The sequence below is a fragment of the Dunckerocampus dactyliophorus genome, chromosome 11, assembly GCF_027744805.1.
Source record: "Dunckerocampus dactyliophorus isolate RoL2022-P2 chromosome 11, RoL_Ddac_1.1, whole genome shotgun sequence".
NCBI classification, from domain to species: Eukaryota; Metazoa; Chordata; class Actinopteri; order Syngnathiformes; family Syngnathidae; genus Dunckerocampus; species Dunckerocampus dactyliophorus.
In genome coordinates, this window is record NC_072829.1 from 17,916,112 (window position 1) to 17,933,702 (window position 17,591).

Below are 17,591 nucleotides of genomic sequence, written 5' to 3' on the forward strand. Positions count from 1 at the left end.
AATCAGAGACGGTGAGGAAGCTTTCCTACTCTGCAAACAGCGTGACGTGCACCTCCAAAAAAAAAAACAAACTTTTGGACGGTTAGCCCACCTCGGCAAACGCCTTCTCCTACGGTTTCGGATCAACATTTGCAATAAAAATTATTGTTGTAAGTAGGGATGCTCCGATAAGGGCTTTATGCTGCCGATCCCGATACCGATCACATGGTATTGGTCAGGGGCGCCGTTAAACAATTCCAAGGGTAAATCCAATAGGTAATTATTAAAGAAATAAACGTTTGGGTGGATTACCTTTTTTTTGCCTTGATTTTTATGAAACGATTTTAGTACTATTTGACACAAAACTTAATTTAGATATTTATTTATTATTTAATTTGATGCACGTTTTGGAGTAATACAAATACATCGGAAATAAACTGTTCAATAATTAAATTTTAGCTCAAGATAGCAAAATTAACAGACTAAAATAATACAAATAAATATCTTTGTTAAATAGAAATCTGTCCCGCTCAACTTAAACCAAAATAAATTCAGCGTCCAGGTTGCAGGGACCTCCAACTTTCATTGCTATTATTTTATTTATGACTCCCAACATTTAAATTGTACATTATTTACCAAACACATCTTCACTCAAACAGTGTGGCCATCGTCTTTTTGCTATTTTGTGGTCATTTGCTAGGTGGATAACTCCGCCAATGCAAAGTACAACCAGCGACAGCTAAGTAAAGCGTGTTAACAAAGATGCAAGAATAGTCCAACTGCAGTATTTTTGGTAAGGGAGTGATCAAGCACGCTGGCATCAATTGGTGTAGCCTGTGGGAAGCTCAATACAAGACGCGTCATTTTGTTGCCAACCCTACGTCACACATTAGACATGTAGGATTTGCCGCCGCACGCCGATCAGTTTTTGTGATTCCCTTTGAAAGGTGTTTATCGACATACACCGATCATGTGTTTTTTCGGAAATTAGACAATATTATCATGGCAGATCGGTCGGAGCATCCTTAGTTCCCTTCCACTCTTTAATTACCATCGTTTGCGCGTGATGAAGGAAGCTAACAAGCTAAATAGTCGAGAATTGTTGTGGTTGCTCACAGAGTTGACAGTGTTTTTTATTGGCCTGCACATTGAAAAAAAATGTAATACATTTACCAGAATGGGTTGGCAGGTCTGTTAATTGTGCAAACTACATGTGCATATCAAATCTGACACTTCACAATTATGGTGGACAATCCACAAGGAAAAGAATATACAGTGCCTGGCCAACAAACTATTACTGCACTACTATAATACTCTAATACTCTCAACACTGAAGCTCTCAAGCTTTGTTTACGGCACACATTCGCTGTGGCATTGTTTCCAAAACCTGCAATGTCACATCATTTATTTCTGTTCAGATTCAGACCACAGCACAAAATTTGCCATGGTCCGTCAACTTTTTAAGAATACCGAACACACTTCTTAACCTGATTTCAGTAGTTTCAGTTTTGATCGATCTCCTTAGATCAGGGGTGTCTTAAGTGCGGCCCGGGGGCCATTTTCCGGCCCGCGGCTGTGATTTTATCGGCCCGCAGCACAGTCTAAAAATGTAATTTAACAAGGAAATTAAAAAAAAAAAAAACAGCAGCAGCAGCAAAAATGGGAAAATCAATCAAAAGTCAAAATATTTAGAGAAGAGTTGTAATCTAGCAAAGAAAAAAAGCCATAATTTCACAAGAATAAAGTAATAGTATTAGGAAAAATGTTATTTTAGTAGCATGAATTTGAAATATTAAAGAAAAAAGTTAGATTTTTTTTAAGCCAAAAACAATGACTAAAGTTGTAGTTTTTGGAAACTTAGGTTGGGGGAAATTTGATAACATGGGAATAAAGTCAAAATATTAGAAAGAAAGTAGAAATATTTGGAAAATTATACAGACAAAATCCACAACAGCAATGTGACTGGAGTAAAGTCAAATATTAAGAGAAAAAAAACATTTCTAATGTGAAAAAAGTTGCAATTTTATGAGAATGAACTTGTAAAATGAGGAAAAATATAATTTTCGTAATACTGTTGAAGTAAAGAAAAAATACATTATTGTTGAAATGGGAAAAAAAACAGCTGTAATTTTATGACAATGAAGTCAAAATATTAAGAAAAAATTCCTAAACGAATGAAGAACAAAAGCCGCAATTTTCCGAGAATAAACTCGTATCATACGTCATTTTTAGTAGCATTTCACCTACATTGCAAAGGTGAAATGCAGTTTTTTCTTGAGCTACATAAAGCTTCTTAGCATATCTCTATGTGTTGGTTTACTAAATATCAAAGTGGCCCCTGCATCCTTTCATTTTTCAGTATGTGGCCCTCGCTGGAAAAAGTTTGGACACCCCTGCCTTAGATGTTTTGTCATGGGTGCTGCATGCCAAAAAAACATATTTTCCACCACCAGATGATGGGTCTTTCAACATGGTGAGGTACACACAGCTACACACTAGGACACTCACTTCGGGTTAAATAAGTGAAATATAATCACCCATGCATTAATTATCCAATGGAAGGCTCTTCCCAATTTGCTTCCTTAAATCTAGGTAGTGTATTTCGGAATAATCAGGAGACTATTATAGTAAGGAGTTATAATAATAATAATAATAATAATAAGATATGTGAATGTTTACAATGACAAAGGTAACCTTGGTTATTGGATGAAGAGAAGAATGATTGGCAATACCCAACACATTAACTGAAAAAAAAAAGCACCTGGTCAATCTCGCCATTCCATGAAATACACACCAGTTTGTTTACACTGCAAAAAAAGGATTTGCTGTCTCATAATTTTTGTCACGACGAGTGGTCCGTGCCGCTGAGACTTCCTGCAGTTGGTGTTGATGTAAATGTCAACATTTAATGGACAAGTCTTCATGGTGTTTGCATTATAAAAGAAAATATAGGAGTTTCTACGTGTGAGTACACACATATGACTTACTTTTTAAAGAGACATCATTGATCGGGAAGGGACATGACAGATGTCCATGGATTTTTTTTTTTTTTTTTTGCTTGTAGACAATATGCAATTTTCTATAAGTCTCAATTTAGAGCACTGAAAACACAATAAATGTCTCTTGTTGTTGTAAGTCATCAAGCATAAATTGATTCCTGAAGCCAAAAGCACAACTGGAGCTCAAGCAGATGGACTCAAATTGGTGGGCATGGACTGAAAGTGTGTGTGTGTGTTTTCCCAAGGATGGCTGTGATTGGCTGACTACCATCGGGCCCAGGTTTGGATTGGTTCGACTCAGGGTGTGTGTCTGCAGAGCAGTGGTGAGCTGCTTCTCATGAAACCCAGGCAGCCATAGACATGTGGAGGAACAGACTGTATTGATCAACTTTATACATACTAACAATTCGAAATAAGAATCGTGATTTATCTGAAATGTCTTACTATCGTGCGTATCATAAGTCAACACACGCTCTGGACTGCTGCTGTTAGATCACGCTGTGTTTCGTGTGTGTTTGTGTGTATGAGAGAGAGCCTACCCCTGTATGCAAAATGTGTTCTAGACTGAAGCCTGATTACAACAGCCGTGTCATAAATAAATGACTTGATCATTTTAGCATGTCACCGAGCTAAAAATAGAACGTCACGTTGTTAGCTGGGCTTCGAGATGAGGTCTTTGTGCAGCCATTTCAGTTCCTTCCTCATCCTACTTCCTCGAATTCAATTCTATTTTATTCATACAGCGTCTTTTCTACACAAGAAAAGTCATCTCCGGGCACTTCCCATTCGGAGAAGGTCTCGACGTGTTGGTTTGCTGTTGACGATGACGAGCTGGTTTGGTCTGAAAAGGACCTGTATCTTGTATGTTATGTCACGTGGGATAAAATCACAATACAGTAGTCGGTCAAGTTCCAATTAAACGACTTTGGCTGTGTTTTGCGCACTTCCACACTTAGCAATTTGAGTGCACAAGTGCGTTCCAACGAGAAGTACGGCAAAATGCAGTGCGCCGTCACCCTCAATCGTCATACCTACATAACAGAAGAGGAGGGACTTACTCGAGTGGTTGCAATTCACAATTAAAAAGGAGAGAACAAGAGGAAGCATATAAATCATCACTTCTGGTGCCAGCAATGGCTTTGGGACAGCGCTACACTGTCAAAATTCAGGCTCTCAGGAACTAAGTACACAGTGTACATAGTATACAAATTGAAGTGTAAGTATGGAAGTGTGTGAATTTAAACTGAGGCGGTGTTTCAATTTGCACATTTAGCATTTTGATTGCATTAAAAAAAATCGCAGTGTGCCGTCGGTACCCCCGGACATTGCACTCAGCACGCCTCAAATGGTGAGTCGCCATCTTGGTTATGTAACAAAAAAGGAGGGGCTAACTTGAGTGGTTGCAATTCCCAATTAAAAAGGAGAGAAGAGGAAGAAAAACAGGAAGCAGATAAATATTGTCCTTTCCAGGAAGTAATGAATTGGAAACAGCACCAAACTGATAAAATTCTCACCCCCAGGAACTAAGAACACAGTGCGCACGCTGGTTTCAATTCTCGTATTTCCGCACTTAGACTAAGCATTTTCAGTGCATAAGTGCATTCCGGTAAGAAATACGACAAAAATGCATTGTGCTGCCAGTCCCTGGATGTTTCACTCAACACGCCCCAAATGTTGAGCAACCGTGCAGCGATGGACCCTAACCATCCTCAACCATCACCGTCTTGCATCTTACATAGCGAAAGTGCAGTGACTGACTCAAGTGGTTACAATTCACAATTAAAAAGGAGAGAAGAAGAGGTTAACATTGTGATCGACCCCTCCGGTATGTGCACAATGACGGTAATGGATTTGGAACTTTTGGAACACAGTATACATACAGGAACCATCCATCCATCCATTTTCTATGCCGCTTTTCCTCATTAGGGTCGTGGGGGTATGCTGGAGCCTATCCCAGCTGACTTTGCTCGACAGGAAGGGTACACCCTGGACTGGTCGCCAGCCAATCGCAGGGCACATACAGGAAGTATACATATTTAAATGTAAGTACGGAAGTGTACGGGTAGAAACTGAGGCTGTGTTTCAATTCGCAGACTTCCACTCTGACACTTCTGACATTCCGACCACATAAGTTTATTCCCCTGAGGAGTACGGCCAAATGCAGCGTGCTGTCACTACCCAAATGTCAAGTTCTTCGACACCAAATCCATCCAGCCATGCCTTGAAGGACCATTGGAGTACAGTCATGCAGAAATACAAAAGGGCCTTCCCCAATCTGTTCCGACAAAGTTAGAAGCATTGAGACGTCCAAAAACGTCTCGCTGAGATGATTCTCAGGGAACTAAAACACCTCATCCATCTCGTGACTATTTAATTGATTGCTGAAGAGACGTGTCGCTCATAGCACACGAAACACATCACGCACGGTGGTGTTATTTAAGATAAGACACGCTCAAAGTGCAACAGATGTGTGTGTGCGGTGCACTTTATGGCCACAAACACAGTTTCAGCTATCCAGGGAACAGGATGAGCTGTTTGAACTCTCCACTCGCAGGTCACTGCAGTCACAACTGTGATACATGTCATCATTTGACAACAATTCTCTTCAACAGACACAAGGGTCACCTCAACACAAGCTTGCTGTCCACACACACACACACGCGCGCGCTCGCACACACAGGAGCGCCACTCTAATTTGTGATGGTGCAGATCTTGCTGGCTATGCTCAAAGAGTCCAAATGATCACCAGTCAGCAGGAGTCTGCAGTGGATGGAAGGGAGAGTGTGTGTGTGTGTGTGTGTGGGGGGGGGGGGGTAGGGTCGTGGGGGGGGTCGATTCCAGTCGCACGCACACACGCACATTTATACGACACACACACATTTCCTGCCATGCTTCTCATTTGATTATGGGTGACCGGGTTATGGAGGATTGAAGTGTCAATCGGCGCGCATGCGTACGCGCAGACACTGTATGGACTCCACACGTGCACGCGCAAGCCCGTCTCCTTACATCACCATGGCAGCCTTCTCACCGTGCATGTGCACCTGAAACTTACCGCAGTCCTCGCACAACACTCTCTCCACGTCCTTCTTGAGCTCCGGCTCGCTGGCGTCCACGGGGGCGTACGAAGCCTTGAACACGTAGGGTTCCCCGGTAGGGTCCATGAAAAAGATATATCTGTGGTCCTTCTCCACCGTGGTGCATGGGGCCTCGGAACCGAAGTCCCCGACGGTGACGAGCTGCTCCCTTTCGAGGCCGCCGCTGTTGACGGGCCACACGTCCAGCACTTTGACATTCACACTGTATGGCTCCCGGGAGGAGACGTTCTCCGGGGAGGAGCGCACCTCGCCCTCAATGACCACAGCTGATCGGTACGCCTGGTCCTGAAGGGAGTTGAGACTCGGGGCGTAACAGGCGAACGAGACCCCGATGACCAGCATGGAGAAATGCACTGGATCAAGCCTCATACCGTCAGCCTGTGCTGTGCTGCAGTGCTGCTGGGCGGCGGAGGGAGCTGCAAGAGAGAGACGGCGGCGAACGGGCTCCGGTAGAGGAGGCAGGGCAGAGCGGCAGACCTTGTAGAAGTGTCCATGCCATCTGTGTGTGCCGATGCTTTCCCCATACGGCTGCTGGCCTCGGATGGGGGGCACACACAGTAACACACTTACGCACACACACAGCAGCCTAGGAACCGGAAACGGCCCGCTTCTTCTGCATGCTTAAAATTGTGACTGCTGCATTCTCCTTCAGCAACCACCCTCCCCCTCTTCTTCTCGTCTTTCCTGAAAGGCGAAACAAGACTCGTAAATTGTTCTCTCTTTCTCTACCTTCAGCTAATAGGCTAGCATCGCATGGGTGGGCGCATTGCCTCCCCGGGTGGCAAAAAAAAGCTTGCGCACAAGAGAATCACCGTAAAAGATAAACACTCCACGCCAAGCTCAGGCCCTTGATCCACTTGTGGTGTAAAAAAAAACAAAAGAAAAAGTCTCTGTCCGGTAAATCCGTTAGTCAGAGGAGAGGAAACGGGGGAAGACCAGACAGGATGAGATAGCGGTTATCCGGTGAGGCGGTGCAACAGTAGCGCGCACCCTCCAGCCGCGTCCCCTGCGCCCCTCACCACACGCGTGCGCCTTACGTGAGCAAGCATCACCTGCCCGGTCACTGGCGTCGGGAAAAGCACACTTGCTGCGCAAAAACACCCTAAAATCCCCGGCGAGCAGCAGCAAAGCACCTCTCATACGCAAGCGTTGATCCTGGCGTGGGGTGCAGCAGACACAATAGTGTGTTGCCAAGCGTTTTGTGGTGACCACTGTGGAACCGGAGTGCATGCAAGAGGTGCAATGGAAGCTGCCTGCTACACACTGCGGTTGCGATGAGTAACGCTGCGAAATGAGCTTCACACACCAGAGACACAGCCTGGCAATTTGCACACTTTTTTTTAGTCTACTCCCCCCTCATTGGTGTTGTTTTAGGTTTAAGTTATATTTTGCTCTTCGATGACAAAACATAAACAACTCAAGTTTAATTCAGCGTACTGCACACCTCCATCTGCATGTGGATCCATCATGACCGTAGCCAGTAGCCTTTTACCTCTGCCCTTCAATAGAGGTCAGAAAGCCTCTCACTGTCCACCTTAAGAGAGATAAACATATGTGTCCTATAGGGGACATGATAAAGAAATTGTCGAAGAGGTCGTTTCATCAGGTTTGACAAACATAACTGCCTCCTTCATCTGGTTCACCATCAACAGGGTCAGGTTAGAGCAGGGTGTCTGTCCATGGTGCTGAAAGGGCTTGACAGGTTTAGTGCTCTGCACCTCCACCAATCTCAGATATACTGTAGAAGGCCTGAGCAACATCACTGGAATGAAGTTTTTTTTCTCATGTATTCATTTAAGAGCCAATTATTAAAACTCTTTGAGTCCTTTGTGTAACCATTCCCCCCTAAATGCTAAAAATCTACAATTAAGTAAGAGTACATTACTGGGATTGCTGCTCCAATTCCAGGAAACACAGTGTCTCGTTTCAGTGAACCACCCCCACTTTTTCCCCTTTTTATCCAACTGTGTACTCATTCACTGATCTGTCTCTTTCGTTCATTCAGCCGAAGATGTACCGTGGCAACTACCATACTCACAAGTCAGCAAATTTATAGATTTTTGGTTTAAAAAATAGTTTTTGTTCTAAAATAGACCAGTTTTTCACTGAAAACACATCTCATTCACCATATGTCCGTAATAATAAACGAGTTCTAACACAGGTAAAACGTACAGCACACATTAGCACAATGTGAGATTTCTCACTTTGTTCGGCAGTCGTTGAACGCACCATAGTTGCTGTGGGACACAAAACTGAAACATAAATAACTTCTACACCGTGACTCCGATTCAATCTGTGTACAGATCATCTTACATTATTATTCACTAGCGGTGAGTACCGACACATGTTATACTTTAAATGGGTTTAATAAGCGTGTGAGGCTTATTGAAGAAAGAAGAGGAGCTGAATCTAATCTAAATAATCGACGGTCACTTTTATTGCAAATGTTGATCTGAAATCGGAGGAAAAGGTCAGCAGCTAAAAATTATTTATGGGAGTAGTTAGTTAAGCTTAAAATCAATCGCATTTTTTGCATAAAAAATCAAATTTGTTACATGTGCACATTAAAATCAGTTGGTACATTATTTTAATAGGCTGATCTAAATGAAAATAAACAAAACTACCTTAACTCAGTAATATATCAATTTTGAACATACACTTTTGCCTTAAGCTATCATAAAAGTGTATTTCGTCAGTACAACTTCAAAATCTTGGAAGAGTCCTTTAAAATCTGAGTACAGGGGACATGCCCGGACATGTTTGCTGTCAGACCGCACCTGGCACAAGAAATGAGGGAAGCAGAGAAAGAAGAGGGAGAAACGCCATTTTGCACAGAAATTTACTGAACTTTAATACCTGGTGAGAACAATTTTGCCTCGTTTTTATCCACAACACATAATACGTCTATAAACACACACGGCAAGAAATCGTTTTTTCATCACACTAAACTATTTTTGTCTGCTATTGGTCGTAATGCTTACGTAAGCTTGCAACGTTGAATTTTAGCTAACGAGCTAGTAATTTGACCATCATTGGTCTCGTTTTTACATTGGGAGCCGAATGGTGTTGTGTTGCTAATTGGCATTGTATTCAGTAGTAGCAGTTTTAACTCCGCAAATACAGAAAAATACACTTTTTGCTTTGTTTGAATTTTCAAATGTTGCAGTGTCAATGGAGGTAAATTTGACCAGAAGAAACTGCATGGATGGGCCGTTTTCATGACGAAAATAGGTGACTGAGTACACATTCGGTTTAATATCCGTGCATTTTAATGTTTCAGCTTTAGTGTTGTTTTTCATGGGAAATTTAAATTTGTTGTGTGAGCCATAGCTGTGTCGAAGTGTGGTCTGAAAACGTGGGCAAGGAAGGGACGCCATGGTGTACAAACGCCACCGGAAAGGTACGAATAACACCGTAAAAGAGTTGTTGTAATAGCATTACGCCGACTATGCATTAGCACAGAAAATCAAATTCTGCTTGTTAACTGCAGATACATAATCACTTTAAATCAAATATTTTTGAGTTGGAAAAATCAAGCAACTTTTAGGATCAACTAATTATTTAACAATTTAACAAAGATAACTTGGTCAGCTACGCATGAAGACAGCACATCATGATAACAGCTAACAAGTATATGCATAGTTTTACCTTTTTAAAACTTTTTCTCACAGATTTTCTGTCAGAAAAGCCTGTATAGTTAAAGATGTTATATTGACTGCAATGTAATTAGTTCATTTCATTGCAGTAGTTTTCAAGAAGGTGTTTTCTTTTTCATTTTGAATATCCAAAGACAGTAATATAACGTTTACTGTAACGCTGGTGTGGCACAAGCTGTAGGCCCCACAGCTGTCAAGTAATTTAAACAGAGCCTTCATTAGTTTTAAAAATGAAGTGGATCTGTAAAATTTGCAAATTTGAAACACCAAGAAAGACTGATCTGTTGAAACATTATAGACTAAGACATGGCCCATTTTTGCTTTTGTTTTGTATACAGATAAAGAATTCAGAAGGATCACCACTGTATACCTGGAGACGATATTCACGGCAAAACTGGACCAGTACTCCCCAAAAAGAATGTCCTTGCTGTCATCAAGAGGAGGTGCTACACAAAGGAATATTCAGCTCATCAGGAACGTGCTAACAGAGGCAAGAATACATGAAATGTGGTTAATTTCCCAATGATTTTGCCCGTGATTTATACATCTCAGGCTATATCAGTAATGTTGTGCTGTTGAGCGTAACTTGAGAGTGAATAATGAACCTAAATGTTACAGGTTGCCAGAAATACAATATCAAATCAATCATAAGGTTGTTCATTGACTCCTGGATGCATTAAATTAAAAGGTAGCTGTTTACAACTCCAATTCTTATCATCGATAAGATGTGACATGATTGTTTAGTGCTTAGTCTAAGGCAAATATATCTATTATACTGAAATAAGTACTGAATAAGAATACACATATAAAGGTGATATGGAAAATGGTAGGACAGGATAAGATTTAGATTTTTTTTTTTTTACCTGAATTTTAAAGTTATTTTGGCCATATTTGAAATGTTCAATTCATTATTTGGTTATCACTGGAAATTTATACTTGGTACAGTCGTAAAGTTTTTACATTCACAGGACGATTCTGTGGAGAGAAGGCGCGAGGTTGCTATCCGTGGTTTGGTGGAGCAGGGAAAGACACCGCTATACTTTGTGTTAGAGTTGCTACAATTCATGGAATAAACAACTTCTAAACTAATTGCTGTGATGAACCTATTGTGACGAATAATCAATTCAAGTAGTTATTTAAGAAAATAAGCCCATGATTTCAGGTTCATAAATGTATTCCTGTTTTCTTGGCTCCACTGATATTTTTCACCATTTTCTGACTTGTATGGACCAAACAGCTATTTGATTAACCGAGACAGATAAAGCAATCATAAAAGTACTCATGAGTCGCATCATTAGTTGGTACTTAAAACACTTACATTGATTCTAACCTACCAGGATGCTGATGGGGATTTTACCAGCGAAGTGATGAAGATTGTGGTAACCAGAGGTGCCGTAACATCTGAGCCAGCCAACGCAACGATCAGACTTGAAGGAACAGAAGTCCTGTACCCATAGCCTGTGCCTTGCTAATGGGGCTCCCACCACCCTGGTCTGCCAATCCATAGGTACTGTTCCCGTCTTCCATGCAATGTTGAAGAGACGTGTCAGCCAAGACAGTCCCTCAACATCTAGAGACTTGAGGAACGCAGGGAAAAACTCGTCCACCCTTGGAGCTTTGCCACTAGGCAGTTTATTTCCAGCCCAAGGGTGCAAGTGGGGGGGGGGGGTACTGTCACAATCCATGTGACAGATTTTGTATTTTCCTTGGTTTTCACTATCAGGAAGCAACATCAGGGGTTCAGTTTCAGCTTTGCATGGGTAACGGCCACAAAAGTAGCCTGTTTTTTTGTTAAGGATTTTTGGGACTATAGTGCCTGTTTTGAATTCAAACTGCAATAAAAGCCTGTTGTTCAGATGATCAAGTCTTGTGTTTGTGTGTCTTGCCGAACATTACAATAACACTACTGACACCTAGTGACCAGTTTACAATACTACCTTTTGTCATCTGTGAATGCGTCTTTTGAATGCCTTATTTGTATTTGAGTTAAGCCACATTTTCTTAAATATGCTTTTTTTTTTTTTTACTAATAGTCCGTATTCTACCACAAAACTGCATAATTTATTAATCAATGTATTTTTGAAAACCCGTGATAGAGTGAAATCGCAAAAGGAATGACAGCATTTAGTTGGCACTAGACATAAAGATAAAGGACAAAATGAGAACTTTGCTAACCCCAAAAAATATATATACATATATATTGCGGTGTATTTCTTGTCTTTTAATTTTCTGAGTTTCAGGAGGCCAACAGTGGCCTAGTGGTTAGTATGTTGGCTGCCTGTGCATGCGTGGGTTTTCTCTGGGTACTCTGGCTTCCTGGATGGATGGATGGTCTCAGGTGGTTAAAACAATTGATGCAGTGCAGTTGTATACCACACTCACAATAATAAAAAATACAGTATTATTAATTAACACCTTCCTGACTGTGTTAATCAAAAGTGAGCTTTATGATCATTGAAGGCAAAAAAACATTTTGACAGCCCAGTAGCTTGTAAACGTAAATGTCCTAATGGTGTGTGTGTAAATACATTATGTTCCATCATGGCACATGAATAAACCAAGCCAACGTGTTCGTTTTGTCGTCCCTATAAATGCCATCAATAATCTCCCATTGAGAAACAGTGACACACAAGTCCAGTCACACCGCAATGATTCAGTGCTCTCGCACAGCTGTTCATTCAAAAATCTCGACACGACTATGGACAAACGCACAATGCCGCTGTCCGTGGTGCTGAAACACTCAACCCTTGTGGGTTGGGCAATTTGCCATGTGTATGTATGTATGTATGTACAGTATGTATATATGTATCTATGCTGCATCGGATGAGTCACGTGGTTTGTTCAGCGATAACTCCCGCCAGCTGCTGCAAAACGTTGCAAAATCCTTGAACGTCTTGAACGGAGCCCGGATCCCAAAGAACTACAGGACGAAACTACGCTTTTTCTTTTTCCCACCCTCCTGTTCTGCTCTCTTCTCGCGATAAAGCGACGAGGGGCTTTGACAGGCAGTCGAGGTTGCAGCAGGCAGAGGGAGAGACGGTGGAAGGAAGGTAAAGCAGGGAGGCAGCATCATGGCGGACAGAGACAGTGGCAGTGACCACGGAGGGCCCACCGCAGGCCCCGGCTCGCTGCCCCCGGGTGCGATGGGAGCCATGTCCCGGCTGCAGCACGACACCGAGGAGCTCGCTTCCAAGCGGGTCGACATTCAGAACAAACGCTTCTACCTTGACGTCAAGCAGAATGTGAAAGGACGCTTCCTAAAGATAGCCGAGGTCGGCGCTGGGGGGAACAAGAGCCGCCTCACGCTCTCCATGTCGGTGGCCGTGGAGTTCCGCGATTATCTCGGGGACTTTATCGAACATTACGCCCAGCTGGGCCCGAGCAACCCCGACATGGTGCAGGATGAGCCCCGGCGGGCGCTCAAGAGCGAGTTTTTGGTGCGGGAGAATCGGAAATATTACATGGATCTGAAGGAGAACCAGAGGGGGCGGTTCCTAAGGATCCGGCAGACCGTTAACCGGGGGCCCGGGCTGGGAAGCTCGCAAGGCCAGACCATTGCTCTGCCGGCGCAGGGTCTCATCGAGTTCCGCGACGCTTTGGCCAAACTCATCGACGACTACGGCGTGGACGAGGAGCCCGCCGAGCTCCCGGAGGGCACCTCGCTCACGGTGGACAACAAGCGCTTCTTCTTCGACGTGGGCTCCAACAAGTACGGCGTGTTCATGCGGGTCAGCGAGGTGAAGCCCACGTACCGGAACTCCATCACGGTTCCGTGCAAAGTGTGGTCCAAATTCGGCAACACCTTCTGCAAATACGCGGAGGAGATGAGGAAGATACAGGAGAGGAGTCGAGAGAAACGGGCCTCGGAACTGCTACCGGAGGGCCCGCACGGCGGAGATGACGGCGACGATGACTGACTTTTTTTTGGGACCGGAACCAAAACAGAACTCATCTTAATGTAAAGAGAGAAGATCTCCAAGGGAATCACACCCCTCACACATACACACAAGGCACCGCAGACATGGCAGCACCTCGGCTGTCTCCTCGCTCATTTGACTGGATGTCACCCACTTATCCACCATGTCACAGTAAGCGCTGCTATCAAGGACTTTAACTGTAACATTTCTACTTGATTTCAGTGACAATGATCTCGCAGAAGATTTTGCACACGTCAAAGCTATTTGAACCCTTTTCAAAGTCAAGAAACGACACCGGAGCTCTATTAGAAATGACAGTCTGCTCATAGAATATTTGACGCCGGCACAAAAAGAAACCAAAATTGCAGACGAAATATGAAAGCGCTCTACAGGTGAATATGAAATGCATGCTTGTAATTTGACCTAAAAAATACTATTATGCAGATCACATGCACCTCCAACAAATGGGATAAGTCTATCTCTGCGCTGTCATAAGGATCCAGCCCTCTTGCACCATCTCCATTGAAAAAGTGCTAACTTAGATGTACTAATTATGATTTTGTGAATCAGCTGTAAAAAGATCCTTATTAAGATACCCACGTTTTCTGTGGGGGAATTTGTGTTTTTTTTTTTTTTTCCTTGAGGGAGGGCGGCAATGCGAAAAGGTTCACTTTGAGGAGTGCAAAGGCGTGAGGTGAAATTAAATTATATATATAAATATATATATATATAAAAAAAGACACGCCTGCTCTGTGCAGGCATCTTCTCTGACGTCATTACAACTCGTGCCTTATACACGCCACTCGTTTACGTGTCCTCACGTGGATGGTCTGTCTATCATTTACGAGTGCTGTTATGTCGGCAGAAATATACTCCATAATGACCGGGGCTGCCGGATCCACACCCTGGTGGGCGCGTGGGTGCGAGGCAGCGACACGAAGAGTAAGCTGGACTGCTGCTGGCAGTCAGGGGAGGCCGGGCGTTCTTGACATCATAGTGGGATGTTGAAACAGTAGCGACGACAAAGACGGAAAACCCGCAGAGGCTTCACGATTTGTCAGAAGCTGTTCAAGAACGAGGTGGGGCATCCTGTGCCCCTTTGGTATCAGCGCAGGGCCAAGGCAGCATATCTCTTTATGGTGCTATTGCCCCAACATTGCTCCTTTGCTCACCATACATCACATATGCATTATAGTCCCCCTCACCGCGTTGTGTTCAACATCGTGTCAGGTTTCTCCCTCCCAGGCAGGCGTGGAGACACTGACCACATGTTAGTGTGCAATATTCCATGGCGTTGTGTCACGTGTACGGACACAAGGAGCAAACAGTACATAGGTATGTGGTTTATAGATATTTTAAAAGCATGATAATGTGCTTAACAACGTGAAGTCTTTTTTTTCCCCTCATAGCTCGAAAGTATTTTGGATCAGTGTGTGGAGTTTGATACCATGAAGTCATCCCACCCTCACATTCACATTGGGGTCTCACAAACACACACACACACACACACTCACATACAGCGTTCCCCCCCTGCAAAGGCCTCATGTTGCTTTTGGAGAGTTTGGGAGGCCTCTCTACAGTACTTTCAATGAGGCCCACTGTCATTAGAATCCAGGAGTAGGCTCGGGGACCTCTCCTGATCACAGGACCAAAAAAGAAGAAGGGATTTGTCCTTTTAAACAACAACAAAAGTCAATCTCATTTTGCAGAAAAGGCCGAAGGTTTGTCTCGGAGTGCCGGTGAAAGGCCTGATGAAGTGTGGCAAATCACTGCAAGGGCTCAACGCTACGAACCTAGCATGATGGCTAAAAGACACAATCGGAGGTTTATTTTGTACACTTCCCCGTTATTTGTTTGTTTCACAAGGTGCGTGGGACAGGAAATTGTGTTCTACGACTGTGTCTATGTAAGTTCTATAGAGTTTGACTGAAACACATACTTATTACAGTGGAACCCCTTTAACTCATCAAGTCCCGGTCCACCCAGAATGCCCGCTTAAGTTGACTTTGACATACACAGTTGAGCTCTTTTGTCAACCTAAAAGTTCTATTTTATAATTTCTATGAAAAATGATGTTGATATCATTTGTAGGACTGCTCGCTATCATTATAGATTACGTCTTTTTGCGAAAGCAGATTTCAGATCAACAATAACCGATACCATCAACTCTTCGGTTTTACTTCTTTGGTGGGCAGACGATCTTTCGTGCGCCTTTCCCCAATTAAAGGAGGGAAACTGTCAACAAAACTGCCGTAGGTTCCAAAATCTTTTATTATCGCCCATTCTCCTTTTGTCTCTGGCCAAACTCACGAGTAAATGTTCAAGCAATGGCTATTTTGGGTTATGTTGACAACCGCTTAAGTGTTTTGTTATGTATTGTGTTTTGTTACTGACATCTGGAAAGATCTAGAATGAACCTGCAGTCGTGTATGAGTCCTCCCTTTCGGGGATTTAAATGGGAAATGCTAGTTTGTTCTCAGTTTTGGTTTATCACCCAGCAGTAGCCGTCATCACAGACTGCGGCGTTCCTTTTATCTGTATTGTGGAAGATGTATGTCTCAGAGCATTGGATGGATCACAAGTGGCCTGCTCAGGTTATCTTAATGTACGAGGCGTTTTGCCTCCCGTCCAAGCAGGCTTCCTTTCTTTTCGTGCTCAAAGACTAGATAGGATCGGTCTAGTGTAATCTAGCATTAGTCTAGGAAGTGTCCGCAGGTGTCAAACTCAAGGCCCGGGGGCCAGATTTGGCCAGCCGTATCGTTTTATGTGGCTCGCAAAAGCCAGGAAATAACGCATGCCAAAAAGACGCTTTTTTTTATGAACTTTTTTTTAGCATTAAAAAAAGTTGATGAATTATAATTGTTTCTTCTACTTTTTGACAATTATTTTATGTATTTATATTATTTTACATAAACACAGTAAAAAAAATAATTTCTTGCTAAATACAGTATATTTGTTCTGTCAATTTTGAAAGAAAATTAGTACAATTGGAGTCAAACCCCATTTAAAATGAATTATATGAATTCCAGCTGGGCAGCCCGACTTCTGATTTCATTGTAAGTACATAAATAATGTAAGTAACCAAGCCGATGTCTATTAATATCATGAAATGATTAGAAGTTAATATGGTTTCACGGTTACAGGCGGCCCTCTGAGGACAACCATAACACAGATGCCTCTGCGCTAGTCCGACTAGAGCGGTCCTATCTAGTTTTTGAGCGACTAGACTAGATAGAACAGCTGTAGTGTAGCCTGGGACATTTTCTAGTCATTATGAGCTGTCCTATCTAGTCCTTGAGCATGAACTGATGAAGCCTGCTGGGATGAGAGCTGTCCTAAAATGACTAGAGCATGTCATATACATCAGACCAGAGCTGTCCTATCTAGTCTTTGAGCATGAACTGATGATGTCTGCCCGGATGAGAGGTGAAACGTCTTCTAAGACATTGCTCAAAGACTAGATAGGGCAGCTGTAGGCTAGCCTAGTCATTATGAGCTGTCCTATCTAGTCTTTGAGCATGAACTGATGAAGCCTGCTGGGATGAGAGCTGTCCTAAAATGACTTGAGAATGTCATACATCAGACCAGAGCTGTCCTATCGAGTCTTTGAGCATGAACTGGTGATGCCTTCTCAGATGAGAGGTGAAATGTCTTCTAAGACTAGATAGGGTAGCTGTTGTGTAGTCTAGGATGTTTTCTAGTCATTCTACAGCTGTCCTATCTAGTCTTTGAGCATGAACCGATGGAACGTTTTCTAAGACAAGCTGAGCAGTCCAGTTGTGATGAATTCAACACCCCGGGCGTACAATGACCTGGACAAATGAGGATATTCACAGGCAAAAAAATATGTCATTTAAAAAGACAAAGATGATGTTTTAACGTGTATGAAAGCCCCTTAAAGTGGTGGTCTGCATGCACAATGTCAAACAGCAACCTTTCTTG

At 42.9% G+C, this 17,591-nt stretch overlaps 2 protein-coding genes across 6 annotated transcripts in view; one reads left to right on the top strand and one right to left on the bottom strand.

Annotated features, from left to right (window-relative positions):
* Nucleotides 1–7,295, bottom strand: part of LOC129189658 (pro-neuregulin-2, membrane-bound isoform-like) — an 81,876-nt gene extending 74,581 nt beyond the window's left edge. For 2 of the 5 annotated variants that reach the window (XM_054791568.1, XM_054791567.1), the window contains exon 1: nucleotides 6,034–7,294. In XM_054791568.1, the coding sequence (XP_054647543.1) occupies nucleotides 6,034–6,445 (412 nt within the window). In that variant the 5' untranslated portion in view covers nucleotides 6,446–7,294. Of the gene's footprint in view, nucleotides 1–6,033 lie in introns of all 5 variants that reach the window. The other 3 variants (XM_054791566.1, XM_054791569.1, XM_054791571.1) reach the window with 3 other exon arrangements.
* Nucleotides 7,296–12,730: 5,435 nt separating this feature from the next.
* LOC129189551 (transcriptional activator protein Pur-alpha-like) lies at nucleotides 12,731–17,008 on the top strand. Its single transcript, XM_054791331.1, has 2 exons — nucleotides 12,731–14,041; nucleotides 14,515–17,008. Exon 1 carries the CDS (start codon nucleotides 12,804–12,806, stop codon nucleotides 13,647–13,649), a length of 846 nt encoding a protein of 281 aa, XP_054647306.1. The 5' UTR covers nucleotides 12,731–12,803; the 3' UTR covers nucleotides 13,650–14,041; nucleotides 14,515–17,008.
* The last annotated feature ends 583 nt before the right edge of the window (nucleotides 17,009–17,591 follow it).

Bases quoted from the DNA above. Each gene is read 5' to 3' on its own strand.
- LOC129189551 (XM_054791331.1), top strand. From the start codon at position 12,804: ATGGCGGACAGAGACAGTGGCAGTGACCACGGAGGGCCCACCGCAGGC.